The sequence below is a fragment of the Cryptotermes secundus genome, unplaced genomic scaffold, assembly GCF_002891405.2.
Source record: "Cryptotermes secundus unplaced genomic scaffold, Csec_1.0 scaffold1320, whole genome shotgun sequence".
NCBI lineage: Eukaryota > Metazoa > Arthropoda > Insecta > Blattodea > Kalotermitidae > Cryptotermes > Cryptotermes secundus.
Window position 1 is genome coordinate 49,102 of NW_019724761.1, and position 16,795 is coordinate 65,896.

The window sequence follows — 16,795 nt, forward strand, 5'->3', positions numbered from 1 at the left end:
GTGGAACAACGCATTGTGATCAAATTCCTCGGAGAAAACGTCCGTCCGCTGAAATTCACCACAGACTCCAACAGCAGTATGGGGAAGAGTGTCTCTCATGGACCCGTGTGTTTGAGTGGTGTAAGTGCTTCAGAGAGGGCAGAGAGCACGTGGAGAATGAAGCGCATGATCGTCAGCCGCGAACCTCCTTCACCAAGCCAAACATTGATCGTGCAGACGCACTTACTCATGAGAATAGGCACATCACTATCAAGGAACTTGGAGCAATGCTGTCCATCAGTGTTGGTAGTGTAGAAGACATCGTGAAATACCACCTGCACTATCGCAANGGGCCTAGCAGGGGGTTATCCATGTAGACTTTCTGACAGATGCCAGAACAGTCAATGCAGCTTATTACTCATACCTCCTGGCAACAGATATGAAGGAAAAGATCCGATCCAAGTGGAAGAGAGGTGGAAAGCAGGTAGCCTTCCTTCAAGACAATGCACGCCCCCATATGGCCAAAACAACAATGGAAACCCTCCGGAAATTGAAATGGAACCTTCTGACACATCCACTGTACAGTCCCGATTTGGCACCAAGTGATTTCTACCTGTTCGGAAGGCTCAAATCAGACTTGCAAGGCATGCGGATTGTGGATGACGCCGTCATCCAGAATGTTCAGGAGTGGATACGCCACCAACCACAAGACTTTTTTTTGAAAAGGGCATCAGGATGCTTCCAGAACGTTGGACAAAATGAGTTGTGGAGGGGAGTACGTTGAAGACTGACATGTGCAAGTAAGTGTTTGGCAATTTTGGTTAAAAAAAAATCAGTCCCGGTCATATTTGAACCACCTTGTATTTTGTTGGGTTCCTGATCATGTAATTTGTTTCAGATACACCATATTTCCAAATTTCAGTGAGTATTGGCTTTATTGATTCATGATTATGTGATATATTCCATGTTTTCTTGTTTCCTGGAGCTTGAATTTTGTATTTTCCTATTTGCAAATTCTGAGGACCAAAAATTTATTCAGCCTTATAACATTCCTTAAGAAATACAATCACAGTGAGACCTTATTTCATGAGATGTGGATATATAATTGATTTTATGTGTTTAACTTTCATTGAGAGCATTGCAATTCGTATGTGGTCTTCATCTGTGTTTTTTGATCACTGTGCATTGCTTAAACAGTTAAGCAGCACTTCATGGAATATCAGTAAGATCTTTTGAAATCCAAAATAGCGGCTGAAGAATTTATCTAAGTTAGCCCCTTGTCCAGCTGCTCAGAATGTTGAACATGTTTCGTTTCTTGAACATTTTATTTAATTTTAATTAATAAATTAAATTATAATATGAGGTCTGACAATAACATTCGTGAACTCGCGCCCCGTGTGCTTGCCGTGGTAACAGTGGACAGAAACCTCAATATGGTTTGATGATGTTGGCATATCAGCATTTCACAGCTGTGTTGTTGTTGATCTATGGCAGTCTCTTTCTGAGTGGCATATATTATTGTCTGAGTGTCTTTGGTATGCCATCATAAGAATGTTGGAGCTTGAATTACAGCAATTATCAAACATCAAATTTATTGTTAAACTTGGCAAGAGTGGAAGAGAAATCAGAAAGATGTTAATGCAAGTTTACGGGGATAATGCTATGAAGAAACCGGCAGCTAACAAGAGGGTGACACGTTTTGCTGAGGACAGGTAAAGTGTCACTGATGAAAAGAGATCAGGATGGCCAGTAACCAGCAGAACTGAAGAAAACATTGCAAAAGTTTGTCAGATTGTGTGTAAAATTTGCCGTCTGACTTGTCTGACTTCAGCAAGTGAACATCGACAAAGAAACAGGAAAATTTTAGCTGAAGGTCTTGAGAGGAGGAAGGTGTGTGCAAAAATGGCCCCAAAGGAGCTCACTGAAGAACAAAAGCAAAGAAGAGTCAACATTTTCCAAGACATTTTGGGCTGTGTCATCACAGGTGATGAAACATGGGTCTACAATAGACCCTGAAACAAAGCGGCAAAGTGCATGGAAGACTGCCAGTTCTCCACGACAAAAAGTTTCATCAGTCCACATCAAGAGTCAAAACAATGTTGCTAATTTATTTATATTAGAAGGGTTGTTCATCATGAGTTTGCACTAACTGGACAGTCAACCAAGTTTACTATTTGGAAGTACTGAAAATGGCTGTGTGAAAAAGAGTTAGAAACAACCTGAACTTTATGCCTACAACTCATGGATCTTGAATCACGACAGTGTACCTGCTCGCATGGCACTTTCTGTGAGGGACATTTTACCTAGTAAACAAATAACTGTGCTGGAACACCCTACCTATTCACTGAAGTGAAATATTGAAATGAAGGTATTTTGATGACATTGATGACATCACGAGTAATGCGATGGCAGCTCTGAAGACCATTCCACAAAACCATTTCCAAAATTGTTTTGAAGGGTGGACTAGGCGCTGGCATCAGTGTATAGCTTCCCAAGGAGAATACTTTGAAGGCAACTACAGTGATATTCAGCAATGAGGTATGTAGCACTTTTACCGTGGTGAGTTCGCGAACTTTATTGTCAGACCACATGTATGGTTTATGATTTTCACTTCTGTCATTGAAAATGTAAGCAACAGGTTCCTCCAAAACTTTAGTAACTATATACCAGACTTAATGGTGTCATATAAATCCACAATCTAATCTTCACTGTCATGAAAGTCTCAGATTTGTGTTATATTGTTACTTAATCTCAAGTGCTGGTAATTAGTTCTCCAGTTTTTCAGTATAAGGGAGTGATATTTTCTCAGAATGGAGTTGTCATGTTGCCTCTGCCCTGTAATTTATTTTCAGTATAATGCCTAGTAGAGTTAAGGGTTTCCAAATTTGAAGAGCAGACTTGGTATCCTAGAATACTGTAGAATGCATGTTTTGTTTAATTCTAATTAATTTAAAGTACTTCATAATTTACAGATGTGCCTAGAACTGAAATCGAATGAAGTGGCTAGCAAATTCAAGCAGGTAGTGTCAAAGAAAGAAAACTTAGAAACACTAGGTGGGATGTCTGATGCCTCTAGTGAAGGCACCACACATTCAGTACGCCTTGAAGAACAGCTGGCATTTTCTGATTGGATCAACAGTAATCTACGCAAAGATCCAGATCTCAAACATCTCCTGCCCATTGATTCTGAAGGGAAAGCACTGTATGACAAAGTGAAGGATGGAATTCTTCTCTGGTAAGAGCCGTTTATGGAATTTGCATTGTTATGTGTAGTTTTTGTGGGGGCGGTGGGTTTGAAAATTAAATATGGATCAGCATTAAAACAATGAAGTTTCAAGCCATAGCTACTTACCTGCTAACACAATATTTCTCTCACCTGCTTTATGTGTTAATTATTTAGTAATATGAAAACAGCATGTGTATTCAGTATCTTCCTTAGTAATGTTTCTCAAAATCTGTTTTCATTTTTTTTCCATCATTTTATAACAGTTTTTAGGATGAGTTTGCTTACCTCCTAAGCTGAGTCATGTCATATATAATAAATGAGACCAACCAATCCGTTGTGAAATGCTGAAATTTTCATTGAACAGAGTGTGTGCTCATGAGCACACGCATTATATTAATATGAAGGTGAACAGTACAGTTCTTCATTATAATTCATTAGATTCAGTCACTGGTAATTAGGGCATATTTGGCACTATTCTGAAATTTACTACAGCTGATCCAGACTTGATGTTTGGACTGTTGAGATTGTTCTGTTGAATTTTTGCTTGCATGGATGCATACTTTTGTCTTAATTATATGCATGGTGATTAATCCATTAACTCCTATTCATGTGAGCAGGAGAATCATTCTTGTTCGGGCACTTTCACAAGGAGGTATAATGTAGAGGTCACTAACAAACTCCATCCATGCACTTATTTGAAAAGGATTTACTATCTTGATAGCACAAACTGAATTCACTTTTTTAATTATTGCAAATTATGGATGACATAATGTTGCTATTATTTCTGATATATTAAGCAGATGGTCCGGGTTCGATTCCCGGTGCTACCAGATTTTTTCGGAGAAGTAGTGGGTCTGGAACGGGGTCCACTCAGCCTTGTGATGATAATTGAGCAGCTATTTCAAGGAAAAAGCGGCTCCAGTCTAGAAAACCGAAATTAACGGCCGTGGGGATTCCTTGCACTGACCACACAACACCCTCTATCCGCAAAAGTTGACACTAAACTTCACTGACAAGCAGCGGTCGCTCGTTCAGTATAGTTCACTTGCAGTCTAAAATCAGGGAGTTTTCTTTTATTAAGCAGATATAACATTAAAGAAATTAAGTTAAATTTCAACCAAAGACTTGGAAATATTTATGTTTATTGAAGAGCTGGCATTCACTCCTTGTGAAATCAAAATGCCAGTGGTGTAAAAACTCTCGCATGAGCACTGCATTCTCATTCACAATTTGAGAATGAAGTTCTTGCAACACATCACAGTGTTTTATTTAAACAGGCCTGTTCTTCTCTATATTGAAATATTTGAATGGTCCATATCCATAAGATTACATTATTTTCATCAACAGCTCTTTGGTACCTCAAATTATGCCATAACTGTTCATTTCTGCTTCCTTTCAAATTCATTATTCATTAAATCATCATATTATTCAAAACTGTGTAGTCTAAGATACTGATTGCATCCTTAAATAAACCATGAACAGACAAGCAAAATTTCAAGGAAGCCTGTTTGTTTATGAAATTATTTAATATCCATCCAGTAAATGAGTAAAAGAAATGGTTGATATAGCTATGTCATTGAATATTAGATGAGAAAGCCTCAATCTGCAGCTAACCTCACATGTGCTCATGTGGCTTGATGTTGACAGGCAGTGAAACATTTTGCAGGGCTGGAAGCAAAAACACCAAATGTTGCAAGACAAGGTACAGTCGTTGGCACACCTCTTAAATATTTTAATGCAACTGTGGATGGAAGAGGTGCAACAAGGATAAGGCAGTGGGTTTTGAACTTCAAATTCTGTAATTTTTCTTCAGCAATGTATTTCACTTCAATAATTCCATTTTATTACTGTGGTTTTTTGCTTTTTCTTGTATGTAGTACATATGAGAAAGTATTGTGACGAAGAAAAACCAGTCTTGAGATTTTGTTAAAGAGTTACACATTTTGAGTCCTCCTGAATATGAAATAGTGGTTTCTGGTATGTCCTTTATCTGTGTGTGTTTATGCGTATGGATGGTTGAGTGTCCCACTCTCACCTGAATATTCTGAAAGATGTTATTTATATTCGGTATTCCAGAGTTATCCATCGTAGGTTGGTGCTAGGTATATAAGTATATGAAGATTCTTGCCTAAAAATAAGGCCCATCATATTGGTCCCAAAAACAAAATACCGACTTCCTCTAAAATTACTAATGATTTTGATTAAATTTTTGTGGTTTTTGGAGGCCCTCTCCCGAATTAAAACTGCAAGGGGCGGTGGCCTCAAAATGATGGTATGCACACTAGGAGCCTAGATTCAAATGTTGATTTTGTCAGAACCAACTTTACTGGTCAGATGGATTTCATTTTTCAGTATTCAGTAACCGACACTGGTCTACTGAACAGTAGTTGGTCTCATTTCTGAAGTAATGTAATCAGTGTTGGTCATATGTGAGAAAGTGTGTGCAGTGTCTTTGCACCATTTTTTTTATTTTGTATTCACAGTTTTATTAATCTGGGGGGGGGGAGTTCAAGTGTTTGCTCTTAAACATGAAAGGTGTTTACAGTCCTAAGAAATTGTTCTGCAATTGAAATGTAATGTGCATTTGAACTGTTATGAGCTCTAGGATTGATTGCATCTTTTTTTCAGCAAAATCATCAATCATTCATGTCCAGATACAATAGACGAACGTGCAATCAACAAAAAGAATCTGACTTTGTATACAAAACATGAAAATTTAACTCTTGCTTTGGTTTCATCACAAGCCATTGGGTGTAACATAGTTAATATTGATGCTCATGATTTAGCAAAAGGCAAACCACATCTTGTTTTGGGCCTCCTCTGGCAAATTATTAGGGTAAGTAATCTTTGATAACCAGATTAGATTATCATTATGAACTGCATTTGAAATCAGTGACATGAAGTAAATTGTTGTGGTACATCATTAGAAAGGCAGACTACAGGTTGAAAGCCTTTCAGGATTATAGATGTTAGCTTATTGTCACTAATCTTCGTAACCATTCCTGTCTGCTCCTTTCATAATGCATGTAGAAACAGAAAGTTTAGACGAAGTCAGCATTTGAAAATGAGTTCCATGATAAGGGGTAACAACCCCTAAAGGAATTAGTCATAAACTTAATGCTTGCTGACTTGTCAGTTTTGTAACATCTTTGTCCGGAATGGTTTGCATAAGAGTTAATTTTATGGAGTATAAGAACTGAATTTACTACTGGAATGTCCTAGTGAGTATATGCAAATATTTGAATTTGTGTAAAATCTCTTGCATAAAGATTGTCAGTATGACATTTTTAGAAGAAATTTTCCAAGCATTCCTTTATCAGTACGTAATTGTCATTCTGTGCAGTCGTGAAATGAGTTTCCTGTGTCTGTGAAGCTATATCTGCCTTAGTGTAGTGAACACAACTGAGAAGATAGCAGGGAAACAACTTAAAATGTTCTGTTTTCAACATCACAGTTCAATGTATCCGAACAAAGAATAAAGCTTAAAGTCAACTGCCTGCAGGACTGCAGCAGACCCAGATGTAAATTTTTACTGCAGCAAAAACTTGCCTCATGCATGAATATTGATTTTTTTAACTCTTGCATTATTGTGGATTGAACATTCTCACCACATGCTTTGGAGTGTGAGCAGAACTGTAAGAGTTCAATGATTTCATATTCTCTTTCTGTACTTTCTGCAACACGGAAGAATTGTAAGAAAAGGATTATTATATACAAATACAGTTTTAGAAGTAAGTGCATTGCTCTTATTCCTGACAGTCAAGTTGAAATCATTAATACATAGCTAATTGAATGGCTGATTAACTTACAGGAAATTGGTTACCAGAAATATTTTCTTGTTTTCTGCAATAGGGTAAAATCAGCAATCAGGCAAGTATTTTAAAAAGATTGACCTGTTTGCACACCCTGACAGATTTATAGTGGTTTGTGTCACACTTACATACGTATGTCCATGGAAAATCAGCTTGAAGTGAGACATGGACAGACTGAAAAATTGATATTTTGGCCCTAGACCCAGGTAGTAATTCTCACCCAAAATTGGACAAACATATTTTTGGAAGCAGTTGACAGTATTCTTTCATGACGTCAAGTTTCAGCAAAAATTAGCATGGAAAGTGGTAGTTTCAAGGTGTAAACAGATTGTTACTTAACAATGTGTTAGCTGGTTCACTGAGGGAAAAGTGCCATAGATGCATGACCTCATTGTAAATAGGTCGTTTGTATACTCTCATAGATTGATGTGTTGACTGAAAATATGAAATAAAGAAATTATAGGCAAATGGGAATTTTCTCGCCTTTTTGCTTCATTTCATCATCACTATGTTGTATTGATCTTGTATAGGATTGTGTGGGGTACGCGGTAGCATAGTGGTTAAGGTACTATGCTACAAGCCGGAAGGTCGCGGGTTCAAGTCCCGATGAAGTTATTGGATTTTTTTCAATTGACCTAATCCTTCCGGTCGCACTAGGCCCTGGGGGTTTACTCAGCCTCTAACAGAAATGAGTACCAGGAATTAATTAAATAATTTTCCTGGGGAGTGAAGCTGACAACCTTACCGCCATCTTTGAACCAATTGTCTAGATAATGTGGGACCCTCAACGTCTCACAACCCTATGGGCCTTCACGGCCTGTTACAGGGATAGCTTTACTTTTACTTTATAGGATTGTGTAAATGTTCAACATGGATAGGATTATTTACAGCATTGCTTTAGTTGACTGAACTAAAAATGACAGCTTGTACGCCTTGGTGACTGTATCAAAATATTAGTTCATGTGTTAGATGTGCAGTATCTTTTACACTGTAACTTCCAAGCTTTTGTTTATTAGTATACGTAAAGGATTATTAATCGAAGGAAACTGTAATGGTATGTTGGTGGTAGGTTTAAAGTCAACTAAATTGCATTGGCTCTTCACGTACTATATAATATTATATTTCAGATAGGGCTGTTCAATCAGATCACACTAGAAAACTGTCCTGGATTAACCACTCTTCTTTTGGATGGGGAGCGCATTGAAGACTTAATGAAACTTTCACCAGAAGCAATACTGTTACGATGGGTTAACCATCATTTGGAAAGAGCAGGTGTAGCCAGGTAAGATACCATAACTTCTGTGCATTTTAGCGAACTCCTTATTTTGATACAACAGCTCATGGGTATAAATACATATATTCCAGGCGCTGCAACAACTTCCAAAGTGACATCTCAGACTCTGAAATTTACTCACATTTGCTGCAACAAATAGCACCACAGGACAGTAATGTTACACTAGAGGCTCTTCTGGTAAGTACTTGAATTTCGTGGTTTGGTATAGCTAGTATATGACCAGTTTGGAAAAGCCTGATAGTGGCAATAATTGTCGAAACGTGTATTCAGTGGACCCTTGATCTGTAGCAGATTTCAGGGGACCCATGTTATATGTGAAATTGTCATTTATTTACTCGTAACTTTGGAATTCCTAATGTGTGTGTGTGTGTGTGCGCGTGCGTGCGTGCGTGCGTGCGTGCGTGTGTGTGTGTGTGTAATATTTCCAGAAGAAACTCAAATACATGAAATTCTGCATTTCAGACTTTTATGTTTCACCAGTCCCACTTGCACAGACCACCAAATTATTTATGTTTATGCTTCCTTATGAAGATAGTCATGTAGTGTAGTTTGTTGGATCTGATGAGTGCATTTTTACAGAACATAATACTTACTACTGTACAATCTTATAATGTAACCAAAATATTTCGTAGAAATTTGTATGACATAAAGCATGTAATTGTACTGGGGGTCATGGTCACTGCCGCAGTGTACCCAAATCTGCAGTGTGCTTAGGGTCCACTGTAATATCACTTTTAATCAGTAATTTTCTAGAATATTTAATATTTCCCTGTAATTGGTACTACAAACAGAGTTGAACAACTTGTCTGGGATATTTAAGTATTTAACGATGGTGGCAGTGGTAGTGGCAGATGGTTGTTTGGTTTTGCGGGTCCACAGCATCATAATTGCTTCAAACATGGTAAAAGGCCAGAAGATGATAGTTTGCCCAAATATCACTTCAGGATTTCTCTAACCATCCGTAAAACTTCAATTGGATGTATCCAAAAGTTTTTGCTGCTTCTCAGTTTATTGAACATTGTTCATGAGGCCTGTATTTGTTTTATGTGGTAAATGTTAATGCACTGAAGATGCATGGTAACTCTTTACATTCCATGTAGTGCTCTGTGTCATAAGTGATTGTAGGACTCATGGTCCATCTAGTGTTGACACTTGTGTGGGTTGATATACCACTTAGATGAAAGGAGGCTTCAAGGAACATAGACAATACCTGAAGGCCAGCTGTACAAGTATAAGTGTTCCTAAAAAAAGCCAGTAAAAGTGTAATTTTCAGTACTGGCTCTATGCTGATTTTCTGTATAGATGAAATAATTGTCAGTATTTTTGTAGCTCTAAAAGTGGACGCTTCAGAGACACTAGTTTCTTGGATTAATCAACCACATCATTTTCTTTGACTTTCATTTTTCTGTTGTTATCCTCTTTGGGGTGTGTTGAAACGTTTGCATTATCAAAACATATTTTGTTGATGTGTGTTCCTATTGGCATAGGACCTGGTTTCATGCTGTTATTCATGTATAACTTCAGGAACATATGATCTGCTAGGTGAAGAGGTCAGTTACTGCAAACAAAAAGTTACAGACATTCTTATTACATATAATCCATCACAGTACAATGCTTGAATTGCTGACATTAGTCAGATTAGCATGAAGCCACTTTATTCCTTAGTTGTGTAACTCATTTTTATTTATGAAGATTAATTTAATATTTGTTGCTAAATTTATTAATGATATCTTTAGGAACAAAATCACTTGAATAGAGCTGAAATCATGTTGCAACAAGCTGCAAAATTGGGTTGTCGAAGCTTTGTGACACCCAATGATGTTGTGAATGGCATTTACAAACTCAACTTGGCATTTGTTGCTAATCTGTTCAACAACCATCCAGGCCTAGACCGTCCTGAGGGAGACATTGAAGGTCTTGAGAACCTCGAAGAGACAAGAGAAGAGAAAAGTAAGTCAGTTACCTCCTTGTTTTGTTTGCAAACAGTATGCCATATATGTTTATGTACATCAAAACAGGCCTGTCATGCACAGAGTCTGAAGAACGTTATCATATTGTCTCTCTGTGCTTTCTAGTGTATATAAGAAATGTAACTTTTCTGTCTTGTACTGAAGTGCATCCTGACCATTTGCTAAGCTAAAGACTTGTGTCACCAACTTCCATCTCACCAGCCATTACTCAAGTTACAGATGTGACTGAAGGAGTTGAGCATGGTTTCCAGCATTCCAAACATAATAAAGAAATGAGATTTCATAATGCCACCCTCTATTACATGTTAAGGGATTTCTTTGGTGTATATATGTAGGTGGTTCACAATTGGCCTGGACTTTATTTTTATTTGTTTATATATTTTTACAAAAAGAACATGCGTGCCAAAACTGCCAGAATCTATCCCCTTTTCAAGATGCTCTTCCTCTACACTGACACATTTGTCCCATGGTTTGGCAAGTTACTGATGCCAGCAGCATAAAATGTTTTATCCTGATAGCGTAGCCACTTTGAGTTTATTATTGGCTTTAGAGTTCTGTTCACATAGGTATACCGTCAGTGGTCCAAACAAATTAAAATTGCTGGAGGCTGCAGCAGCTGTGTGGTTCATAACTTCACAGCCCATTGTTGCTAACATTGTCTTCATCTAATTTGCCATATATGAATGAGTGTTGTTGTGCAGTTGGAAGGTCTTTTACGGTTTCTCAAGTCTTTTCTTCTTTATCAATTGCTGCACATAATTGTGAAGCAAGTTTATGCAATGCTGTGCATTAATTGTTACACTATGTGGATGAAAATCAGAACGAATCACTCTTGAATTCCAAAACACACATGATCTTACCAGCTGACAGCTGTATCTTGAATTTTTGTGTCCTTCAGAAACTTACACTACCTATGATAGGCACTTGAACATGTGCATTTAGGCTATGAAGAATTTCTTTTGTTTCACTTTTAGTGGGAATGTAATGATACGTTGCTCTTCTACATAGGAGTGACAAGGTCTGGCACCATCTTATACTAGCTCATATATGCAGAAACAGGACACATGGCCACCAGCCAGGCAGTGATTCCTGTCCGTAAAAGGGTTTTTTATTTTTGTGGTGCCCATGTTGTCAGAAAAAGAATAAAGCCTGGGTTAACTTTGAACCACCCTTGTGTGACATTTGAGAAATGTTAAAGTTTCCTGTTTTAAATGACAGGGGGAGAGAGTGTATTGCTTCAAGTCATGTTAGATTTGGCTGTGTTGTTATATCTCAACTAAGCTGTAATGAAAATGCTGACAGCATTAAATGTATCCATTACTTGGATCAGGCATGTGCAACCAGCACCCATGGATAAGAAGAACCAGTCTCTTAACTGCACTGTATTGACCCGTGAGAGAGCATGCATTTTATTGTCACATGTATAGATGACTAATAATGTGGATTCTGGATTGGATGGATGGGTTTATTTATGCCTTATATCCATATACACCTCACCAGCCAAGTGGTCTGAGGCATGTACTGTCTTCGCTCACTCAGAAGCTGCGATCATGGGTTCGAATCCCACACAAGGCATGGTTGTTTGGTGTGTATGTGATATTCCGTGTTTGTGTTGTCCTGTGTTTAGGTAGAGGCCTTGTGATGAGCTAATCACCTGTCCAAGGAGTCCTACCATCTGTAAAAATGATCATTGAGACTGAGAAGAGCCCTGTTCTCCAAAGTGGGAATGAGAGGGAAAAATACACACCACCTGTAATTAACATTTATTATAGCTCTATCGCTATTTCTACACTTCATAATTCACTGTTGCACACTAGTCCTCTCCTGGTAATGCAGTTAAAACACAGGAACTACTACAGTCTCACTAAATCACACATCCCTGTTTTATGCATGACTGAAGTCTTCTAATCACACAAGGTCTTCACACAATGAACTTTCCGCCAGGAACTCAGAACTCTGTCACTGTCACTGTCACTGTCACCGCCTTGGTCAAGTCAAAGTTGAAGTTACATTGTGACTGACGGTCAGTCTGTCGGTCGGTCGGTCAGTCAGTCAGTCAGTCAGTAAGTAAGTAAGTATTGATGTCAAGACCCATGTGGGGCTCATAATCGGTTATTTACCACCGTTTGACAGCTATGCTCATGTTTTTATGGCATGCCCTGTCTTATGAGAGGATGGGTCTGACTTTTGTATATGTGCTGGTCCTTGCCAACACAGTCTTTCTCAGGTCCTAGTCCCTTGGGACTAAGAACCATATTTCACTGTCTCAGATTTAAGATTTCCCTTCTAATCGCCTCCTATGACTTGCAAGGTCACGGTGGAGGTATTTGATCCCGCCTCTACACAGGTCACTGCCTTGGTTACTCCTAGAATCTTGTTATATAGCCACAGGATGGATCACACAGAAATCACAGTTCTATTCTAAGAACCATTACATAACCTAGCAGCTGGTCACAGAGAACCCTGTTCTACTGTTGCTTGGCGTGGACAGTGTAGAAAACACAGCTTTTCTATTGTTGCATAATATACTGTGTTTACAGAGCTGCTGCCTGGCAGCGCGTTAATCAAATGTGTTACATTGCTCTATCCTTAAGGCTGTTCATCCCAAATAACCTATCAGTGCATCACCATTCTTTCTTTTCCAAGGGCTATGCTTGCAACGTCTGTGCGTGGTCTTCTCCTCTTGTAGAAACTATTCTCCAACTGCTACCACCGCTCCCTCATTAAGGCCATCTCATCCCCAGCAGTTCCCTTATAAGGTTCCAGTTAGTCCAGGTTCTCGCCATAATCTAAAGTTTTCTTCTTTGCCCCCCCCCAACAGTGGGGGCCATAACTCCTGGAGTGGTTGGTGCTCCCACATTTCCTGCTCTTCTAATGCTAACGCTGCTGCTTTGGAGGGGGTGAACCCATTCACAGTGTCCAGTCCATCGTGGTATTCCCTTTGAAAATCTCATATAGGGTTTTGTTGAGCATTCCACCACTTCAAAGCTGTGATCGCTGTCCTGAGCTCCACACTGTGATGCCATTTGTGGTTACCCTCTGCTTAGACATAACAGCCATCTTGTCACCTAGGTCATTTATTCGCTTGCTGCCTCGTAGCTGCTGTCTTAGGCCTCGGTTCCTTATGCAGTTGTTGCATTCTGGGCCCTTCCAATGTCTCTTCCCAAATATCTGTTATTTCTGGCTTTCCTGTACCACATTGTGCTGGTCATACCTCTTGCGACCATGTCTGCTGTGCCTGCCACTTTCGTATATACTTTGGGTCATCCTCCTGCCTGCTGTGGCCAGTTCCTTCCATGGTCCACAGTTTCTTGGGTCCTAATTTTCCTGAAGACATTCCTCTTGCACCATGCCATTCTTGCATGGTGGGACACCTTCCTGCAGGCAGCAGCCGACTTCCACCATGATCCACAATCACCTTGGGTCAGTTCTTTTGGCTCTCCTTTTCCCCGTTCAACTAGCTTCCAGCCCCTATGCTGCTTATTCCATCCTTTGACTGATTTCACTCTGGAATCTTCCTTAGGGACCTCCCGTTGTTCTGACTCACATTACATTTCCTCTGGAATTCTTCTCACATCCTTGGCTTCCATCTTTTCTTGATTAGTTTTTGTCATGGTTGTCATCTGTTCCAAGATGACTGTCATACAATCAGTTTGCCTTATCTTCTCTGGATTAGATTTAGTCGCTTCTTGGCAGGCCATTCTCTCATTTTGGCATGCCCTCAGGAAATGAATTGCTCCAGTGTGGCCTCCTTTTCTCTTGGATTTCACGCCATCTTCTCTAGATTGGCCTCCATTGCATCTTGGCAGGCTATGGTTTCTTTTTGATCATTCTTCATGTCTGCTATCCAGTCATCCATCTTCTCTTGGTGTTCCATTTCAGGCTCCACTCTCATCAGGTTGGTATCTGTCTGAATGGCTTCCAGCCTTGTCGTCACTTCTCGGCCAACTTTTCTTTCAGCCTCCTTTTTTCCTTGATCAGGTTTCCACTCTGTTACGCCACCTGTTTTGCCGTGGCGACAGGGGGCGTGGAGGCATCCCACTGTCGCCTTCTGTACTGCAGTCACGGGGTGGGCTAAGGAAACTGCTAAATTACTTCCTCTGTCGTTGCTTCATGGCTAGGGGCACACTGTTCACCAGGCTTGGCAGGAGGGCGCAGGTGCGAAATGTGGTAAGGGAGGAAATCACACAACAGAAACCCACATCCTCACCCTGTGCTACCCTATATTAGTATAAACAAGCAATATACAGTTATATACATTTTAGTAATATCACAAAGTGCCAACTGGTGTCGGATTACCATTACACTTTCTTAGACGATTCTTGGACCTCATCTTTCTCTCTCTTTTCACCCAGTTGCGGGTTGCTAGTCTCCTCTTTCTCCTGTCCTACTCAACCACTGTATATATATGTATATATATATACATACATACATACATATACATATACACATCCCTGAGGCTAGACACACCCTCTGCAGGCTCTACATTACACCTGTCTACCTCTGGATCACTCTTACACCCTGTACACTTGTTGTAATGTTCCTAACTCATGTCCCATTGGAGGAGTTACACTTTAATAATATCACAGTTATTAAGCATGGCGATAAGAGTAGTTCCACTTACTTTGGGTTGAGTCTGCAGACGGATGGCGTTGCCTGGTGTCTAGTCGGTGCCTCTTCCAACATGGCCTGCGGCCGCAATTGACCAAAATTACTGTTAGAATAATTTTTTATAATAATTTGCTCTCCAGGTTATATACCTTTATTCATGCTAACTCATTACTTTCCCGGGGGTTTGCAGTTCCGCCTCCAGTGATGTCTTATCTAATGGTGGCTGCTCCCGTTGGCTGGGATCCTAAGGGGGTGGACATGCCCCTTACTGCTAGGCCATTTGGCTAACACTTTTTACCTCCAAAATGTCCCCCCATCACTCAGATGTAGATTCTGTAGAGTTAGCAGTTCGGTATTCAATCATGTCATTCTGCTGACAAGACATCGACGCGTCAAAGGCTAACGGCCGTCTAACTCCATGTGCAGAAATTCCTTGAAGTTTCTTAACCCTTCTTACATCATCTTTCATACATCTTACAAGTATTTCCCAAGACTAATTCTATTCCAACCAACATTTTCCCCTAAAATACAAAAAGTTAAATACTCTTTTACCTTATTACCGGGAGTCGGCCTTCAGGGCACAACACACTCTGCCATCCTTTTCTCCTCGTAGGCTTTTCTTTCAGCCTCCCTTCTTTCTTGTTCAGCATTCCACTCGATCATCCTCTCCTCTTCATTGATGAAATGTGTTACTGTATAAAGGCACCAGCTTTTGAGGATCATAGTGCATGTTCTTTGTTGTTTGTTACTTTCTTGTTCAGCATTCCACTCGATCATCCTCTCCTCTTCATTGATGAAATGTGTTACTGTATAAAGGCACCAGCTTTTGAGGATCATAGTGCATGTTCTTTGTTGTTTGTTACTCCAAGATTGAATTCCTTTTCAGACCCAAGAATGGTATGAACTTTTATTAGGTTTGGTAGTGCAGAATGGTACCCTAGTGAAGCTGTTATAGTGACTGTCATATCAGGGTCTGTGTTTTGAAGCTTTACAGCATCTTTTAGTGAATAACATGAAAAGTTAGCAGTTGGATTTCCTCATTACTTAATAAAAATACGTACACCAGTTGCTTCGCTCCCCCCACCCCCCTCTGCATCTGTGGCAATGCAGATTGAAACTAATGACTGTTTTGATGTAGCCATCAGCACAATCCGTGTATCTAAACCACCAGTAATGGTGATTTCTGAATGGTGTCATAAAATTAGTGTAAACTATTTCAGTAATTTTAAATTTGGCCTAATCATTTTTTTCTCAAAACAGTTTTGTGTGTTTTATAACTTGTATATCCAAATAAACATTCATTGTCCTGATGAACTTGTATTATTTTATAGTTTCCCACACTTCAGAGAAGTAGCATACTACAATCATGCACATAGTGATTGTAGAGTGTGTTCCTATACCTTCTGAATAAGACTCCAAGTGACAGGTCCCCTTTTTCTTAGATTCTTTCAGTAGAGTTTTGATGTTGGAGTTTAGTTACAGAGTCCTGCAACATTTATTGGTTCCCTGCATCTTCATTTACCCTGTATTGTACATGTGTGCACGGGTCCAGCAGGCCTCATGTTGCACTCTTCACAGTGTAGAGTTTGGCTGCCAGCACTGTGGTAGCAGGGAATTTAAATCTCATGTATCTGGATGATGAAGGTGTCGTAGCAGTACGCTGGGTGTATGCTTGAAATAACATTGACCTGAACTTGATACTACAAGCCGATTGGCTGCAGTGTATAGTCTTTGTAGAAGTGTTGGGGATTTTCTCTTAATCATCATATTGAAAATATGAGTAGGATTCGCCTAACCTCTGATCGAAACATACATTGAAGAAAGTCGTTTTCTGGGTTTAGGCACCGTGTATTCTTTGTTTTGGCCGACGTAGCTACTGCTCTCCGCATTCCAAGCCATTCAA

The 16,795-nt window shown here is 39.5% G+C and overlaps 1 protein-coding gene across 2 annotated transcripts in view; it reads left to right on the plus strand.

Moving 5' to 3' along the window:
- Nucleotides 1-16,795, plus strand: part of LOC111863035 (plastin-2) — a 77,996-nt gene that overhangs the window by 34,660 nt on the left and 26,541 nt on the right. For both annotated transcript variants that reach the window (XM_023848978.2, XM_023848979.2), the window contains exons 3-7: nt 2,952-3,214; nt 5,834-6,041; nt 8,145-8,299; nt 8,383-8,488; nt 10,048-10,261. In XM_023848978.2, the coding sequence (XP_023704746.1) occupies nt 2,952-3,214; nt 5,834-6,041; nt 8,145-8,299; nt 8,383-8,488; nt 10,048-10,261 (946 nt within the window). The remainder of the gene's footprint in view (nt 1-2,951; nt 3,215-5,833; nt 6,042-8,144; nt 8,300-8,382; nt 8,489-10,047; nt 10,262-16,795) is intronic.